This window comes from Podarcis melisellensis (genome assembly GCF_964234715.1).
Source record: "Podarcis melisellensis genome assembly, chromosome: 6".
Lineage (NCBI taxonomy): Eukaryota > Metazoa > Chordata > Lepidosauria > Squamata > Lacertidae > Podarcis > Podarcis melisellensis.
Window position 1 is genome coordinate 1,739,342 of NC_138538.1, and position 17,911 is coordinate 1,757,252.

Consider the following 17,911-nt stretch of genomic DNA (forward strand, 5'->3'; position numbering starts at 1 on the left):
ACATCCCGCTTGCCAGACATCTGGAAATTAGCCCTCCCCACAAAAACTGACACCAGATCCAGAGGCACACAGAACGCCATCACCAATCAACCACACCAGACCCAAACCCAGACCCTCTCCACAGATAAATTACAGACACCATCCAGTAGCCAAACCATGGTGGCACCTCCGGATGCTGCACCCCCCTGCAATCCCTACACAGATCTGGCTGACACAGGCCACAAAACCACAGCTCGCCCCTATACACGAAGCCAAGCCAGAGCACAACTAAGTGCAGTACAGCCATCTTCTCAGAAAAACTCTTCACAAAGTTCAAGAGGTCAAGACACAAAGACTTTAGCAACTAATCCACACCTAATGACCCACCTAAGTGGTACTCAGGATATCACTCAAGAAATCACTCAAGATATCCCTCAAGTAATTAAGGAACAAAAGAAGAAAAGGCACACTAGCCTGGGAACTTCCTCTCTGCCCAGAACATTGGAGGCTATACACCACACCCCCTCAACAGTATTTATAGGAACTCAAACACTGAGATCCTGCTCTGTTCCAGTAACAAGAAGCCGAAAGCACCAGCCTGAAGATGACGAGTGAGACCTCGTCGAAACGTCGCCTAGACACCCCAACTTTTACACGGGAAGACACCCGAGGACACCAAAACCTGCATTCCTGTACCCGTGAAAATCTACGAAAGCATATACATATATATATATATATATATATATATATATATATATATATATATATATGAATTTACTCCAGCAGTTTCCAAGCAACCTCCGTTTCCATGGCGAAAGATGCCCGGGTTAATCCAAGCAGACGTGCTCGCCTTTGTATTTGCTTTGCTCAAGTGCGGCTTATTGATTTTTACTTTGTTTTTAAGCTTTCGCTTGGCAGGGCTCTGCACCAGAGCTTGCAACTTGGCAGATGCAGATGGGGATGCGGGGAATGAAAGCGGCCCAAGCCGGGAGCACGGAGAGGCGCCTGTTTAACCGTGGCGAGAAACGGCTTGGAATCGCTGGCTTGTGCAAACCCGCCGGGTCTGCGCTGAACAGAGCTGGAGCGTCTCGACGGCTTTGGCTCGTCCGGGCAAGTTGGAAGCAGGCTGCTCAGCGCAGAAGCTTCTCTGCGGTGTGAAGAGGCCGATCTGCTTTGCAAAAAGGCTGCTGTCGGTGCCCTGGCCTTTCCAAGAATAGCCTTTTGGGCGCAGGCTGGGGGGGTGGGCAGGAATCTGTGGCCCTGCAGCTGATGGTGAAGGACATAGGAAGAGCTTGCTGGATCCGGCCAGTGCCCCACCTAGGCCATCATTCTGGTATCACAGTGAAGTACAGGATCAGGTTTAAGGTGCGGGTTTAAACCTTTAAAGCCATATACGGCCTAGGACCCTTGTACCCAAGGGACCGCCTTTCCTGGTATGTCTCACGGAGGACCTTATGGTCTTCAAACAAAAACATCTTGGAGGTCCCGGGCCACAGGGAAGTTAGGCTGGCCTCAACCAGAGCCAGGGCTTTTTTGGCTGTGGCTCCAATCTGGTGGAACACTCTGTCACAAGAGACCAGGGCCCTGCTGGATTTGACATCTTTCCGCAGGGCCTGCAAGACAGAGCTGTTCCGCCTGGCCTTTGGCCAAGGCACAGTCTGACCCGCTCCTTCGGTAATCCTCACAGATTTCTCGCCCAATGGTTGCCATTAATTTGATTCTGAATTGATTTTAGAATTAATTATGATTTTATGTAAACTGTGTTATTTTTACTGTTGTTAGCCGCTCTGAGCCCAGCTTCGGCTGGGGAGGGTGGGATATAAATAAAATTTTATTATTATCGGTACTATTTTTATTAAGAAGGACTTCCTTTGATCTGTCCTGAGTCTTCCAACATCAACTTGGATGTTTGTGTGTTATGAGACAGGGAGAAAAAAATTCTCTACCCACTTTGTCCATGAAGAAAGGTTGCAGCATCTGGGGCCTTTTTTAAAGTTTAGAGTAACAAGCGACATTATAGAACTTTATAAAATGGTGCATGGCGTTTTAAAAAAGCAGATTGGAAGGGACCCACAAAGGCCATCTAGCCCAACCCCCCCCCCCCAATGCTGGAATCTCAGTTAAAGCATCCAGGGCAGATGGCCACCCAACCTCTGCTTAAAAGCCTCCAGCGAAGGAGTGTCCAGCACCTTCCAGGGGAGTCGGTTCCACTGTTGGGCAGCTCTTACGCTCAGAAAATTCTTCCTAATGTTGAATCAGGATCTCCTTCCTTGTAAGTAGAATCCCTTGGTTCGGGCCCTCCCTTCTGGAGCAGCAGAAAGCAAGCTGCCTCCCTCTTCCATGCGACAGCCCTTCAGATCTCTGAGGATGGCTATTGCATCTTTTCTCTGTCTTCTGTTTGGCAGGAAGGACTCAGCCTGGGCGTCCCTCTGGGAAGGGAGAGGCTCACGTAACTTGAATTTAAGCTTGCAGAAACTTTGGAGATGGGAAAGGTCTTTCGCTCCCACTGAGGCAGAGCAAGGACCCTCAGCGCTTGCCCCTGCCCCCAGGGCATTTTGGCCTTGGTTGTGTTAGGATATCGATGTTCCGTTCTGCCTTAAGAGGAACAGATATGTGGAGTTCTTGTATGTCACCTGTCTGTTTACTTCCAGCCTGCTGGGAACATCCGTTGTATATTGCTTTTGCTGTACTGCTGGTTTGCTTGGACACGAAGGGAAGCAGACATGTTTCTCCTTTGTTCTTGAACTATGCTGAATAAACGCCTGTAAATAATGCTTACACATGTCTCTGTCCGCCACTTCACTTGTGATGATTTGTTCACTCTGCTGATAAGAGCGTGCTCAGCTTCTGAAGGTTTCGGAGGCTCGAGTCACGGATGGATGCTGTTCCAAGAACCGGAGTTCGCCCGGCTGCTGGCTGGAGCCACCTGGGGGCTGCCAAATGCCCCCTTGTTCCCAGCAGCATCCCAACAGGTTGGAGCCGTATCAACAGAACCACTGGTGCTTCTTCTGCTATTAATGTGAGTTGACTGGGGGTTTCTTTCCTCCTCCAAATTTCCTTGACTAAACATGTATTAAGAAGCCACGCCACAGGGACACGGGTGGCACTGTGGGTTAAGCCACAGAGCCTAGGGCTTGCTGATCAGAAGGTCGGTGGTTCGAATCTCCGTGATGGAGTGAGCTCCCGTTGCTCGGTCCCTGCTCCTGCCCACCTAGCAGTTCAAAAGCACGTCAAAGTGCAAGTAGATCAATAGGTACCGCTCCAGCGGGAAGGTAAACGGCGTTTCCGTGCGCTGCTCTGATTTGCCAGAAGCGTCTTAATCATGCTGGCCACGTGACCCAGAAGCTGTACGCCGGCTCCCTCGGCCAATAAAGCGAAATGAGCGCCACAACCCCAGAGTCGTCCTTGACTGGACCTAATGGTCAGAGGTCCCTTCACCTTTACCTAAGAAGCCACGACAGCGACAGAGGGTCTGGTCCTTTTCCAGAATTTGCCAAGCGGTGGAGAGAAATGGGTTTGGGCTCAGGCAAGCACAAGTGACGTTCAGGGCCAAAGGGACCGAAGAGAGAAAACAGAAAGAAAATGGGTGTGTTGTGGGAGAGCCACCTTTGCCTGGTTTTGTGAAACCAGCAGGCAGGGCTAGGAAGGCTTCCCATTGAACCAAATTTGCCTTTTCCCAAAGAGACTTATATGGTAAGAAGATTTCGTTGGCTGGTCCACCTACCTGGAACTGGAATCCCAAGAGGCTGGGGTTAGTGCCAGATGCTGCAACACAATTGCTGACAGGAGGGGGGGGGGGTCTTGTTCACAGAGAACACCTGTCTGTGCTCAGAAATCTGCACCGGTTGCTAATTTGCTACTGGGCCAAGTCCAAGGTGTTAATATTAGCATAGGAAGCCCTGAAGAACTTGGGAGCAGTTGACCTACAAGGTCGCCTTGATCCCACATGTGCCCACTGAACCGCTTTGATCAGCAGAGCTGGCACTGATACAAGGCCACAGGGTGCCTTTTCTGCGTTGGAAAGAACTCAGTCTTTCAGTGGGGCGGCAGCTACACTCTGGAACCCCTTGCCACTTGGCCCCGGGCAAGCGCCTTCACTGGACTCCAAACTTTTTGGCCTGGCAAGGAATGTCTGCGCATGTAGAAAGTGGATGTATGTTTTAATCTCTTTTTAGTTCATAGCTGACTTTTACCTTTGGGATGTTTCAAAGGTCTGGGTTTTTTGTTTTGTTTTTTACTGTTTTCACAGATAGTTTTACTGTTTTATTCCCTTTGGAAACTGCGTCAAGGGTTGTTTTTTTTAACAATCAAGCAGCAATAATAATAAATAGTAACTTATAGCCTACCCATCTGGCCGGGCCTCCCCAGCCACTCAGGGTGGCTTCCAACAGAATACTAAAAACACAATAAAACATCAAACATTTAAACCTTCCCTAAACAGTGTATAGATATATCAGGAAGTTTTTAATGTTTGATATTTTACTATGTGTTACTACTGTGTTACTTTTATTGTTGTTAGCTGCTCTGAGCTTGGCTTTGGCTGGGGAGGACAGGATATAAATATTATTATTATTATTATTATTATTATTATTATTATTATTATTATTATTATTATTATGTTTTATATATGTTATATATGTTTTATATATGCTGTAAGCTGTCCAGAGGGGCTGAGGAAACCCAGCTAGATTGGTGGTGTATAAATAAAATTATGATAATTATGAAATGAATGAATGAATGCAGGTCCTTTTTGAGTGAAGTGCAAGGCCCCTTGCACCTTGGCTCACTTGCCTGAGTCACCTGAAGCAGCCGGCTTTGTGGTGTTGCTTGTGCAGCATATTTATGGATCTAGGAGGGGGCAGCTTTTCTACAGAGTGGGGGGATTACTTGATGGCCGAGGGAACTCTACACTGCTATGAAATTCTGCTCCGGGTACAACATGAAAGGCTTTGTGTTGCTTGCGTTTCCATTACCTGCAGGCGGCCTCTTGCAATTTGGCAGGTTGCTTGGCGCTGAGGTAGGGGACGCAGGCGTCCTCCACTTTATTCAGGTCACCCTCACCTGTGGGAACAGGAAAAGAGAAGCGTCAGCGGAAGACGACTCGCGCAGGGAGCGCCCCGGAGGGTGGGCAGAGCGTCGGCTTGCATCTGCAAACAAGGAGGGTCAGGCAAGATTTAGGGCTTGCAGAGTGAACCGAGGCCTTGGGGTGGGGGAAGGGAAACTTGGTTCCTGAGAAGGCAGGAGCACAGGGAGTTGCAGTCCTTACAAGGCTGTTTCCCACAAAGCACACGCATCTGCCTCTCACCTGGCATCAGCTACAGGACAGAAAAACCTAAAATAGAACAAAGCCTTTAACGGGATGACGGATACAAACCTCGTTTCACTGAACTTTTCAGTTTCCTCAGAAGGAAATAGAAAAATCATAAACTTTAAATGACCAAAATTCAAACAAGGGTTGTTTGTTGTTGTTGTTTAGTCGTGTCCGACTCTTCGTGACCCCCTGGACCAAAGCACGCCAGGCACTCCTGTCTTCCACTGCCTCCCACAGTTTGGTCAAACCAAACAAGGGTAGAACCCCCAAAATTCTGACGTATTATAATCCTAGCTTGACTAGGAAAAGCAAAGAGCAGTAATAAAGGATTGAGGACTCAAAGATACAGTTTCTAATAGTGAATTTACAAAAAAGGTTTGAAAAACTAAATGGCAAGTTTTAAACAAAGCCCAACTTGAAGAAAGCAAAGCACAATAATAAAGGGTTGAGGACTCAACTGTGAAAATTCTAGTGCTGCTTTTACAAAAAGGTTTAAAAGCCTAAATGGCACAAATTCAAAGAAAGAAATATAAGATAAAGCTGTTTTAGATTTTGAACGAACTCAAGAACAGGGCTGAAATGCGCTCACGGTCTAGATGTTACTGCTGATGTTAAAGATGGATTAAAGACTAAAGACTGATGTTAAAGACTTTCTCACCTGGCATTGGGCAGGTAGAGATGCTCACACAACCCCTGCAGAAAGCAGCTCTGCCAGCCCTGCCTCTGGCTCGTTCCCAAGCACCAGGCTGACAAAGCCCCTTGTGCTGCAGTTCCCAAGCAACAACCTCCGTTATCCTTTATTATTATTTTTTATACGCTTTTTATTCTGTCTTCTTTAACATGTACAAACAAAATAAATACTCTAAAGTTCAATAATCATATGTCTGTTTATTTTCTACACGCTCTATCGCGCACCGACGTCCCTCCCTTCAACAGGCTTTCATATTAAATTTTCTCTTTCACAGGTTCTTAGTTGCATTCTACACAAATCACAAGATTTATTTTAATCCTGCTACAGCCTTTAAACATCTATAGTTATTACCTATATACTCGACAAATTTACTCCGTTCCTTTTTGAACTTTGTTTCCTCTTGGTTACGGATCCTATGGGTCAGTTTTGCTAATTCTACATATTCAACCATTTTTGTCTGCCACTCCATTAGTGTTGGTATTTCCTGAGTTTTCCATTTTGGGGCTACTGAGACTCTGGCGGCAGTCTCTGGTCTGCTTTTCTTAATTCATTGCCTATCAACCCCAGCAGAAAAGCTTCCGGTTTTGGGGGGAAGGTACATTTAAATAGTTTTTCCAAGCTCTGTTATCCTAAGGTTACAAAGGTTCGGCTGTTGTAATTTGGCTAATTCTCTTTTAAAGCTGTCTAGGTTGGTCACTGCCTCCTGTGGCAGGGAGTTCCACAGATTAACTACTCACCAAGGTCCAGAGTTTTGCATAGGGACCCGAGGCCCTGCAGCACGGCGAGCTGTAGCTTGAAGGCAAGTGTGTGGCTATAGATGGGCCCTGCCCGGGCGCTGACCGGGGCCTGGGTGACGAGGGAGGCTGCCAGCTTGGGCAGGACGTCTTTGGAGAATCGCCGCCGCAGGAAGTCGCCACTGTGGGCTCCCAAAGTGCACAGCACCTGCGGAAATTCCACCAAACAGGCTCTTATTCACAGAAGCAAGTCACATTTGCTTGAATGAGTGTAATCTGCAACAAAATGCTGTAATATTGAGGGCTCCTGTGCAGTTTTCTAGCCAGCTATGCCCTTTCCCGGGATACTCCATTCCATTCCCCTTCTCCCCTGCGATGAAAAGCAGGACTCTTTTTCATTCTGCTTCAGAGCACAGCCGCTCTGTGCCAGGCCACCTGCACCCAGACTTGCTTTCTGCATGAATCTGCACTGAGTAGGCGATCTGCCACAAGACCCAGGCAGAGGGGCTTCTCGGTGGTGGCACCTGCCCTGCAGAACGCCCTCCCCCCAGACGTCAGATAAAACAACTACAGTCATACCTCTTGTTACGTTTGCTTCAGGTTGAATCTTTTCAGGTTGCATCCTGCGGTGACCCGGAAGTAACAGAATGGGTTACTTCCGGGTTTTGCCGCTCGCTCATGCACAGACGCTCAGAATGACGTTGTGCGCATGCGCAGACGTGGCAAATCGCTCATGATGCGAACGGAGCTTCGGAACAGATCCCGTTCACATCCAGAGGTACCACTGTATCTGACTTTTAGAAGGGAAGTTTTTAAATGGTTGATGTTTGATTGTGTTTTTAATATTTTGTTGGGGGCCACCCAGAGTGGCTGGGGCAACCCGGTCAGATGGGCGGGCTATGAATATAAATTATTATTATTTCTCTACAGCACGTTCAGCCCATATCTGGGGGGCTCGGAGCAAATACTGCAGGTTGGGTTTGCACACTGTTTGCACAGTGCCGCACAGCTCTGTGTATGAGAGCGACTGTGCAAGTTGGGGGTGCCTGCAGCATCATGCAAAGGACTAAAGACAAGAAAGTGCAAGAACTGCTAAGCCTCTAGGCATCGCAGCAGGTTGGACTAGATGACCCCTGGGACCCCTTCCAACTCCGCAATTCTACGATTCTAAACTCGGCTGCCAAGAGGAGGCCCACCCAGCACAGGGAGGGTTGGGTCCCCTGCCGCAATGAAGTTCTCTCCCTCCCTCTCTGCAGTTTCAGAAAGGAGGCCACCACGATCAAAGGGATTTCTATAATTAAAAAGTATCACCTTCCCTGCTGCTTGGCAGCATATCTCAAAATGCTGAAAAGGTAACTGCATTCCTCGATAACGTCTTCTCCTCTCCCTGCCTGGTCCTTGAGATGTTGGCTGGGTATTGCAGGCTTGGCTGGGGGTTTTTTTTTTGTCCCCCATTTGCACTTCAAACGCTCTCCTTGTTGGCCAGATCTCGGAGCTGGAAGCCTGGAGGGCATCGAATGCTTCTTCCTTGCCAGGTTAGTTGGCAACTGGAAGAATCTGCTGGCGCACAGCTGGGCCAGATTCGCTAAAAGGGGAGCACAATCCCCCCCCCCAAGAAGACCAGATCTTGCACCAGCCCTTGAGAAACAAACAGGAGATGAAACATAGCGAGGGAGATTTCCTCTTTGCTGCGCCACTTTCCCCCCTGTGACCCTGTTTTTCACTCTGCTTTTTCAGCCAGGCTGCAGCTGCAGAAGCCAACCTGGTGCCCCCACACTCTGGCTCAGTTAGCACTACGGAGCTCAGCGCTGGGCCGCACTGTCAGGCTGTTAGTTTTATTCCCTGTTTTGCTTATTGCAAATCTGCGTTGTTCTCATCGGACGACTGGCCTTCTTTTGGAGACAGCAATGCTTCTCACTGCCAGCTGCTGCAAACTGCAGGAGGGGAGAAGGGCTCCTGCGTTCGAATCCTGCTTGTGGGTTTCTCCCCACAGGCGTCTGGTTGGCCACTGTGGCGATCGGCCTTCTGTGGTTTCCAGCAGCTGATATTCAGAAACCGGGGCTGCCCTTGAGACTGACCCAGAAACTCCAGCGGGTGCACAATGCCGTGGTGAGACTCCTTACGGGGTCCTCGCCGTGGGATCACATTCACCCAGTGCTATACCAGCTGCACTGGCTCCCAGTGGAATACAGGGTCAGGTTGAAGGTTTGACCTTTAAAGCCCTATACGGCCTAGGATCCTTGTACCCACGGGACAGCCTCTCCTGGTATGCCCCACGAAGGACCTTATGGTCTTCAAACAAAAACATCTTGGAGGTCCCGGGCCACAGGGAGGTTAGGCTGGCCTCAACCAGAGCCAGGGCTTTTTCAGCTGTGGCTCCGATCTGGTGGAATGCTCTGTCCCAAGAGACCAGGGCCCTGCGGGACTTGACATCTTTCTGCAGGGACTGCAAGACAGAGCTGTTCCACCAGGCCTTTGGCCAAGGCACAGTCTGACCCCCTCCTTTGGTGATCCACACAGAACTCTAGCCCAATGGTTGCCATTAATTTGATTCTGAATTGATTTTAGAATGTATTTCAATTAATTGATTGTGATTTTATGTAAACTGTGTTACTTTTACTGTTGTTAGCCGCTCTGAGCCAGGCTTCGACTGGGGAGGGCAGGATATAAATAAAATTTTATTATTATTATTATTATCACATATTCTTTTTTTTTTAAAAAAAAGTTTTATTAAACAGAGGGCCAGGGTGTGCCATTTTAGGGGAGGAACTTAATTTTTGCAAATCTCTTTCCTTAAAATGTGTTTTTGGGTGTGAGGAATTCAAATCTGCTATTATTTTAGTGACTATAGACAGCATTTAGCTCGGTAAGTCTACATCTGATGAAGAATCATGTAAACTCCTTTTGGAAAACCAAATAACTTTTAATTTCACCTTCTGAAAATGTCGGCTAATGCTAAACGATGGTGGTGATGTAACTGAAAATACCTGGCAATCAATCATTTCCATGCAATTTTCCTTACCAAGAAAACTATATTGTATTAATTTAACCAAAATATATTTTGAATCCCCAAGCCACGTTACAACGTTTTAGCACCCTTCATTTTCAGAATCTGCAAAAGTTCAATACAACCTAATAGGGGGAAGCCCCAAATTCAGCAGATCAGTCCCACAAAACTAGACTGTGGTCAAGACGGCTGGCTCCTCCCTTGCCGGAACTGTGTCGGGGGCCGAGTTCAGCCCCTTGCTGTGCCTGGTGGGGTGTGGGTGGGTGCTGAGGATTCTGAACAGGCTCACCTTGAAGGCCCTGAGAACGGCCAGAGGGTCATCCTTGGTCAGGCGGTGGACGAGGGCAGGCCACGTCCGATGGGCCAACGGAAGGAGGTGGCTCTCATGGGGACTCAGCACCATCACACAGAGCTCCAAGACATCCAAGACCTGCCAGGGGAAGCGCAGGAGAATTCAGAGGAGAAACGCAATGGCATTAACGGAGGTGGAGACAGCTAGACGAGGGATTCTGCGATATGAGAGTGTTCAGCGCTCTTGCTTTGTTCTCACCTGGAGAAGGAAACAGTCCTTGATCTCTTTTCCAAAGACTAAAATGTGGTAGTCACTTGCGGGAGTCAGTTGGTAGCTGACCACCCCTCAACTTGCGTAATGTGTCGGCAGAGGGTGTGGAGCCCCAGCAGAGTCTCCAGAGATTTCCTGCTCCCAGTAGAGGGCTTCTTCCAGAGTCCCCAGTTAAGGGGAAAACAGTTCAAAGGAACAATGTGCTTTTTGTCTCCAGACACAAGACAAAGCTAGACACTGCTATCTACTTATGTGCAGAGAGATCTGCTAACACCACCACCATGCTAGCAAAATGCTGCTGTGTAAAACCTACAGCCTCGGACAGCTCCAGAGTCAGACCCTGGCAGCAAACAGGGCAGGGCTCAACATCAGGACAAAATTGGGAAAACAGGACATATAGTTTAGAAGTCCCGGGCCCTAAGGAAGTCAGACTATCCTCCACCAAGGCCAGGGCCTTCTCAGTGATGGCTCCGACCTGGTGGGATGCCCTGTCCCATGAGACCAGGGCCCTGCAGGATTTCACTTCCTTCTGCAGGACCTGTAAGACAAAGCTATTCCGCCTGGCCTTTAATTTGAATTCAGCCTGATCTTTTATTCCCCTTCCTTCCCTCCCCCTCCCCTTTTTGTGAAGATTACCCACTCTGAGACCCCACAGCTAATTCTCCCCTGGCCTCCTAACTGGCCCAAATAGGACTAACTTAGCCAGCTAGCCCTGGTGATCACCTAATGTTTACTGGATGGATTTTCCCCCTAAATTGATTTTTGATTTTATTGTTATTCACGTTTGATACCGTATTTTATGCTGTTTTTTGTAGCATCAATTAAGTGTTTTAAATTTGTTGTTAGCCGCCCTGAGCCCGGTTTTCTGAACCAGGAAGGGCGGGGTATAAATGAAAAATTATTATTATTATTATTTACTAAAAACAATGCCCTGGAGACTATTATACCTATCTCCACATCCCTGAACCAACTGAAGGGCGAAGGACTCTGCAAATCATACACTCGACCTCGCTGGTGTTGCTATGGTGACCCAGGGCACCTGACACCCTTATCACAGAGCATCCAGACACAGAGGATGTGCTCCTCAAGACAGGAGGCCAAGCACTGTGTCATTTAACCCATTTTCTGCATTATACCCAAGGGTACCCTCTGGCCGGCTTTAAGATCAGCGCTTTGAGCTGGGAGCCAAGCCCATCAGTCTCAGGCGCATGGAAAAGGGACCGTGGACATGCTCGAAGCAACTCGTTTCACTGCTGTTTTACATGTTCAAAGCAAGGGCTTTGGCACTTAGATACCGCCTCCAGGGCTGGGCCAACAGCAGAGCGCCTGGTGACCTGGCTGCTGCTCCAAGACATACCTTCAGCCGCACATGGAGACTCTTGTCGGAGAGCAAGTGGGCACATCTCTCCATCACGGCCTTGGCGGTCTGAGCATGGGCTGGCAAAAGGCTCTCTGTGTCCAGGCTCTGCGCATTTGCTTCTGGCTCCACAGCAGGCAGCTGATCCTCTGGAAAGGAGAAAGGAGGGTTGGCACTTATGGGAACGATACAGGGTGGAACTTAAACACATTTTTAAAAATTATTATTTCATAAACTTTATGCTGCACTGCTTGACTGTAGGAAAAAAGTCTCAAAGCAGTATGGAAGTGAGAGCTGGACCATCAAGAAGGCTGATCGCTGAAGAATGGATGCTTTTGAATTCTGGTGCTGGAGGAGACTCTTGAGAGTCCCATGGACTGCAAGAAGATCAAACCGATCCATTCTTAAGGAAATCAGCCCTGAGTGCTCACTGGAAGGACAGATCCTGAAGCTGAGACTCCAAGACTTTGGCCACCTCATGAGAAGAGAAGACCCCCTGGAAAAGACCCTGATGTTGGGAAAGATGGAGGGCACAAGGAGAAGGGGACGACAGAAGACGAGACGGTGGGACAGTGTTCTCGAAGCGACCAGCATGAGTTTGACCAACTGCGGGAGGCAGTGGAAGACAGGAGGGCCTGGCATGCTCTGGTCCAGGGGGTCACGAAGAGTCGGACACAACTAAACGACTAAACAACAACAAAATCTATGAAAAATTAACAATATTTCAAAACTTTCAAAAAGTTAAAATAGCAATAGACTAAAAGCAGGTTAAAACTCACACCAATCTGGGTAGGCTTGTCTAAACAATAATAATAAATAATAATAATAATTTATTATTTGTACCCCACCCATCTGGCTGGGTCTCCCCAGCCACTCTGGGCAGCTTCCAACAAAGATTAAAAATACATTAGAATGTCACACATTAAAAACTTCCCTGAACAGGGCTGCCTTCAGATGTCTTCTAAATATCAAGTGGTTGTTTATCTCTTTGACATCTGATGGGAGGGCATTCCACAGGGTGGGCGCCACTACTGAGAAGGCCCTCTGCAACAAGAATGTTTTTTGCAGGCACCAAAAGAGGGTACAGTGAAGGCGCCTGCCTGACGTCAATAGGCAGGGAGTTCCGAAGGGCAAATGCTGCCACACTAAAAGATCAAGCTCTCCCAAATGCAGCTATGGCATTCCGTGCGCCTGAGTGTAGGGGACGAGCGTCCTGGGCTCCGACCAGAGACCTGAAGGACTTTCAGCTGTACTGACCTTCCTCTTCCTCCTCCTCTGTGAGATCGCCTTCTGCAATCCGCTTCTGCTTCACGTACTCGAGGAAGAACTCTTCCATGGCCTCTGCGGTGAGAAGTGTCGGGGAAGGGGTTTCCTCATTCTGCTCAGCTGCTCCCGAGAAACGGCCCCCTTCGTGCTCCAAATTCTTCTCTGTTTGGCGCTCCACCACAAACCAGGAAGCTGCCAAGAGGAGGAAAGCGTCACTTCCTCAAGCCCAACACAGCAATCCTAAACTTGGCCGTTGCTGGAAACGGGTTCTGTTCTGGGCAGCTGGGGTATACATTTAAGTCCCAATTTGGGGAAAGAGGGCTAAGCCACACAGGAAAGACACAGCGCAGTGAATCTCCAGGCCAGGCTATGTCCGTAACACCGTGCTGAACTAGTTTGTAAAACACTTATTCTATATTTGTTGGCTGCGGCTAGATTGACTATTGCCCAATAATGGAGAAATATGTTTGATTTTTCCCTTCACATTTGGTTTCAGAAGGCCCTACACACCCCAATTGCAGAAGAGTGGAATCATTTGATGTGTGTTTTACGAGACACCACCAAGCCAACAGCCCTCGCATGATGGATGTTTCTGACATGCATTAAGGAACTGGCAAATTCCCACGGAACCAGATTTATTTGCTGCTGACTATATACCAAAATCCACTACAAGACCTCTTTGATCTCGAGAGAACGATAATCCCATTTTCTGGTCTGATTTTAATCAACCTCTTCATGCTCCCATGTTCTATAGAACTATGATAGCAAGCCGCCACCTGAATCGTCTCGCTTCATTGTGTAAGATATTTCGATTCCTTAATAAAGTTCTAAAATATAAAAAGAGATACTGTACAGTACATAGTAGCAGCTATAAATTCTCCTGGCTTTCCTCTGCAACTGGGACAATCAGGCTGCAAACCAAGGAAGTTTCAAGGAATTCAATTTGTTCCTTTCTAAACAGGTAGATCTTGACTCTGAATAACTGTGGGATGAATCCTGTGCTGATCCTATCCAGAGCAAACCCACTGAAATTTAAAAGGGCATGACATAGGTGCCTCAATTGCAATAGGTCTACTCGCATGTATGATTTAGTTGGCTATAACTCTCAGTGCTGAATATTACTCTCACATATGCATTCCTGAGTATGCATCCTTTGAAGGAAATCCCATGCATAGATTAACGGAGTTATTCCCGGGTCATTTGGCATCCCCACACAGTGTAGATCAGTGGGGAGCACCACCCCATGGAGGACAGTGGGGTTACCTAGGAAGGCACTAAGAGGCAAGGGGGCAGGAAGGGGGTGCCAGAGGTTTAAAGGACTAACAGAATTTGAAAAGCTGGTATCATTGACTCAAGTTCATCTTCTTTGTTGAATTAAACTAAATAGCTTTAATTTGATTTTGAATAAACATGCAACGAATGGTTACCATTTTGAATTTCATTGTGCCGTTCTCTTCCCTAGTGGGTTGGGCAAACTGCTATCCTGATGAGTGATTTTTACAGGGTTGGGGGCCCTGGGGATGCGAATGTGGAACCAAGAGAGCAATGGCCTGAAAAGGTTTGGGAACCAGTGGTGCAGGTGTTACCAGCCCGGATCCAAGGCCCTGGGTCATTTCCTAACTCGGCTACAGAATTTCTGAAAGGGAGAAATGGGTGAATTAAGCCACACATTGCAACCAAGGCCAGGACCCTTGGGATAGCACAGACAAGACAGAGGTCCCCCATTTTTTGGGGGGGGGTCTGTGGATTTTCTACCCTCAGTCAAGGTGGTGAAGTGGTTAGATTGCCAGACTAGGACCTGGTAGAGGAAGGTTCGAATTCCCCATGACCACGAAGCCTGACCTTGGCCCATTCGCCATCCCTCAGCTAAGCCCTACCTCACAGCGCTGTTGTTGTGAGAGGGAAAGTAAAGGTAAAGGTAAAGGGACCCCTGACCATAAGGTCCAGTCAGGGCCAACTCTGGGGTTGCGGCGCTCATCTCGCTTTATTGGCCGAGGGAGCCGGTGTACAGCTTCCAGGTCATGTGGCCAGCATGACTAAGCCGCTTCTGGTGAACCAGAGCAGCACACGGAAACGCAATTTACCTTCCCGCTGGAACGGTACCTATTTATCTACTTGCACTTTGACATGCTTTTGAACTGCTAGGTTAGCAGGAGCAGGGACCGAGGAATGGGAGCTCACCCCGTCGCGGGGAATCGAACCGCCGACCTTCTGATCGGCAAGCCCTCGGCTCTGCGGTTTAACCCACAGCGCCACCCGCGTCCCTGTGAGAGGGAAACAGAACCACTTGAAAGAAAAAGCAGGACAGAAACATGGCAGTGAATGGGTACCTAGCCTCAGCAGCAGAGTGTGCATGACCCCAAGGAACGAGGCCGCCCGGTCAGCATGATGCAGGTCAAGCTTGGCCAGGATGTCCTGGATGACGTCGTCCACCAGGGGCAGCACATTGGCATCTGAGTGCCTCAGCATGGCTTCCAGGACCCGCGAGCAACGGGGCACGTGAGCCTGGTGGCGCAGGTGCAAGGAGATGCCGTTCACCAGGTAGTCGGCGTTCTGGTTGATAAGGTCCGGGATGGAGCCGTAGCCACAGGCGCAGCAGATGTCCTCCATGGCCCCGCTGGCTGCCTGGCTGATAAGGAGCGTGGCATCTCCTGCCTTCTCCAGGACGGGGTACAAGGCTGAGATCAGCAGGGGGCGGAAGTCCTGCTTGAGCGCGGAAGCAAAGCAGCCCACCCCTTCCAGCTGGATGCAAATCTGCCAGATGTTGCCGTTCATGGCGTGGACGGTGAGCTTGGCATCTGGGAGAGGAAGGGGCTGGCCAGGCGGAACGGCAAGGAGCCCGGAGCGCTTCGCTTCCGGTTCTCTGGCCAACTCCTCAGCCTCGATGCTGGTGACCAGATGCCAGTTGGCTTGGTCCACGTATTCCTCCAGCACAGAAGCCACGACGCCTCTGAGATCCTCAGCCCTGGTCACCTCTTCCCGCTCGTGAAGGACATCCACCTCCAGCCCAGCTGCTCCAGCAATTAGTTCATTGAGGACCATGGCTGCCTGCTTCCGGTAGACAGCTGACTCTCCGTACAGCCCCAGGAAATGGTCCACCAGCAAATAGAGGTTCCCGTAGTATCCGAGGACCCGGCAGATCTGCTGGAGTAAGGAGAATATGTGCTCGTCGGCAAAGAACCGGAAGCACTTCCTCTGGACGCTGCTGCTGTGCTGCGAAGGTCCTGGCACGTTCCCAAGACGCCGCTCCTCCACAACCTTCACGTCCTTCACGTCCAGCTCCAGGACTTGCACAAGGGCCCTGGAGAGGCGGTGGAGGTGGGAGGACGAGTTCAGAACCAGGTTGACCCGGGGGCCCAGCAGCTTCAGGTACCCGAGGAGCACGTTCAAGGTGACCGTCTTGCCCTGGTCATCCTGGGAGCTCATCAGGCGGGGAAGGGTGGTGGCCAGGGAGTGGAGGTCCTCCGAAAGGATGTCGGCAAGAAGGCGGTTCTCCGCCACCCTTCCCTGCTCCGCAGCGCTCCGCAGGACCTCGCTGCTCCGAGTTCGGATCTCGGGCCTCTCGTCGTTGACAAGGCCAACCAAGGCCTTCAGGAGCTGGCTGGCGGAGTCGACCAAAGACCGGCCGCAGGTCGCCATCAAGAGCTGGACCATTTCCACCAGCTCCATCCTCGCCTTCCAGTGAGGGTGAACGGACACAGACCCAACCACCTTTGCGATCAGGATGGAGAGCTTGGCTGCTGTGCTCTTTGCCCAGTCGGGGTCTCGGTGGACCACGAGCTCCGAGAGCCTGCCTTGCCCCTGCACAGATGCCTCCCTCTTTGGCGGGATCTGCGCCAGTTGCTCATCTGCCATGACCAATGCTAACGTCCGGGAGAAGACTTTGACGGCCGAGACGACGATGCCATGGCCTTGCTTCACGTCCCCCGCAATGATCCGGGAGAGCGTGAGGGAGATCCCGGGCAGGAAGGAAGCGAAGAGATCCCCGCAACGCTTTGCCTCCTCGCCGTCCAGCGGCCGGTGGCCCCCCTCGCAGTCGCACTGCAGAAGCAGCGCTTGCAGGCATCTCAAGGCCGTGATCTTCAGCTGCTTGGCTTTCTCCTGCTCCGCCAGGGAGAGCAGCAAGGAGACGGCAAAGCCCAGTTGCGGGAGGTTGGAGGGCTGGTACAGAGTCGCCAGGACGTTGCCGGAGGCCGAATGCAACAGAGCCAGCAGTGCCTGCAAGACAGCCTCCTTCAGCTCCTCCGAGAGAGGGGCCAGCTGCTGCGGGCTGGAGGGGGAGGCCAGGCAGACACAGAGCTCGGAGAAGAGCTCCAGGAGCAGCTCGGGCTTCTTCACGCACGTGGCGGAGAGCACCGAGGCCACGCACTGGGCCACGGTCTGGACCACACGCTCCCGCTTCGGCCCTGGGACCTTGAGGGTGAAGCGCAGGGGGAAGAGGACATATTCCTGGAGTTCCTGAAGGGCAGAGTCGCTGACCGTTCGCAGCTGGGAGCGGAGCAGCTCCACGTTCTCCGCCGTCTGGGCTTTGGTTAGCTGCACGCAGGCCGGGCGCAAGGCCCCAAACGCCTCCTGCGGGGTGTCAAAAACAGCCATGGCCTGGCCCTGCCGCCCTCCACTCAGGCCTCTCCTCCGGTCGTTGTCATCCTGCGTAGGGAAGGGGAAATAAGTTCTGTGAGAGCAGCTTTCAGGTTACAGGAGGGGCAAGAGGAGAGAACCCCTTCAGAGGGGGAAAAAGGGGTGTATAAACACAACAAGTAAATAAATAAGGTAACAAGCCCAATGTGCCCCTTGACAGAATTTCTGTCGGCCTTAAGAGGAGAAATAACAAGTTCTCAAAAAACTAGAGGAAGAGTCTCTGAAAAACAGCAGGCAGTCTCAAGGTCCCTTAAACTTAAAACCATGGAGAGACCTGTTCTGAACAAAGACATTGGATTCTGATCTCATTATACATGACAAAGCCATTTTTCACCTTCTCACCCCTTGCTTTTTCCTGTAAGACCT

The 17,911-nt window shown here is 50.1% G+C and overlaps 1 protein-coding gene across 1 annotated transcript in view; it reads right to left on the reverse strand.

Moving 5' to 3' along the window:
- The window catches only part of TTI1 (TELO2 interacting protein 1), a 28,314-nt gene that overhangs the window by 9,638 nt on the left and 765 nt on the right, over window positions 1-17,911 (reverse strand). The window contains exons 2-7 of the mRNA XM_081916697.1: window positions 15,238-17,554; window positions 12,899-13,099; window positions 11,642-11,790; window positions 10,012-10,152; window positions 6,719-6,923; window positions 4,953-5,040 (exon numbers count right to left, since the gene is read on the reverse strand). Of these exons, the coding sequence (XP_081772823.1) occupies window positions 4,953-5,040; window positions 6,719-6,923; window positions 10,012-10,152; window positions 11,642-11,790; window positions 12,899-13,099; window positions 15,238-17,503 (3,050 nt within the window). The 5' untranslated portion in view covers window positions 17,504-17,554. The remainder of the gene's footprint in view (window positions 1-4,952; window positions 5,041-6,718; window positions 6,924-10,011; window positions 10,153-11,641; window positions 11,791-12,898; window positions 13,100-15,237; window positions 17,555-17,911) is intronic.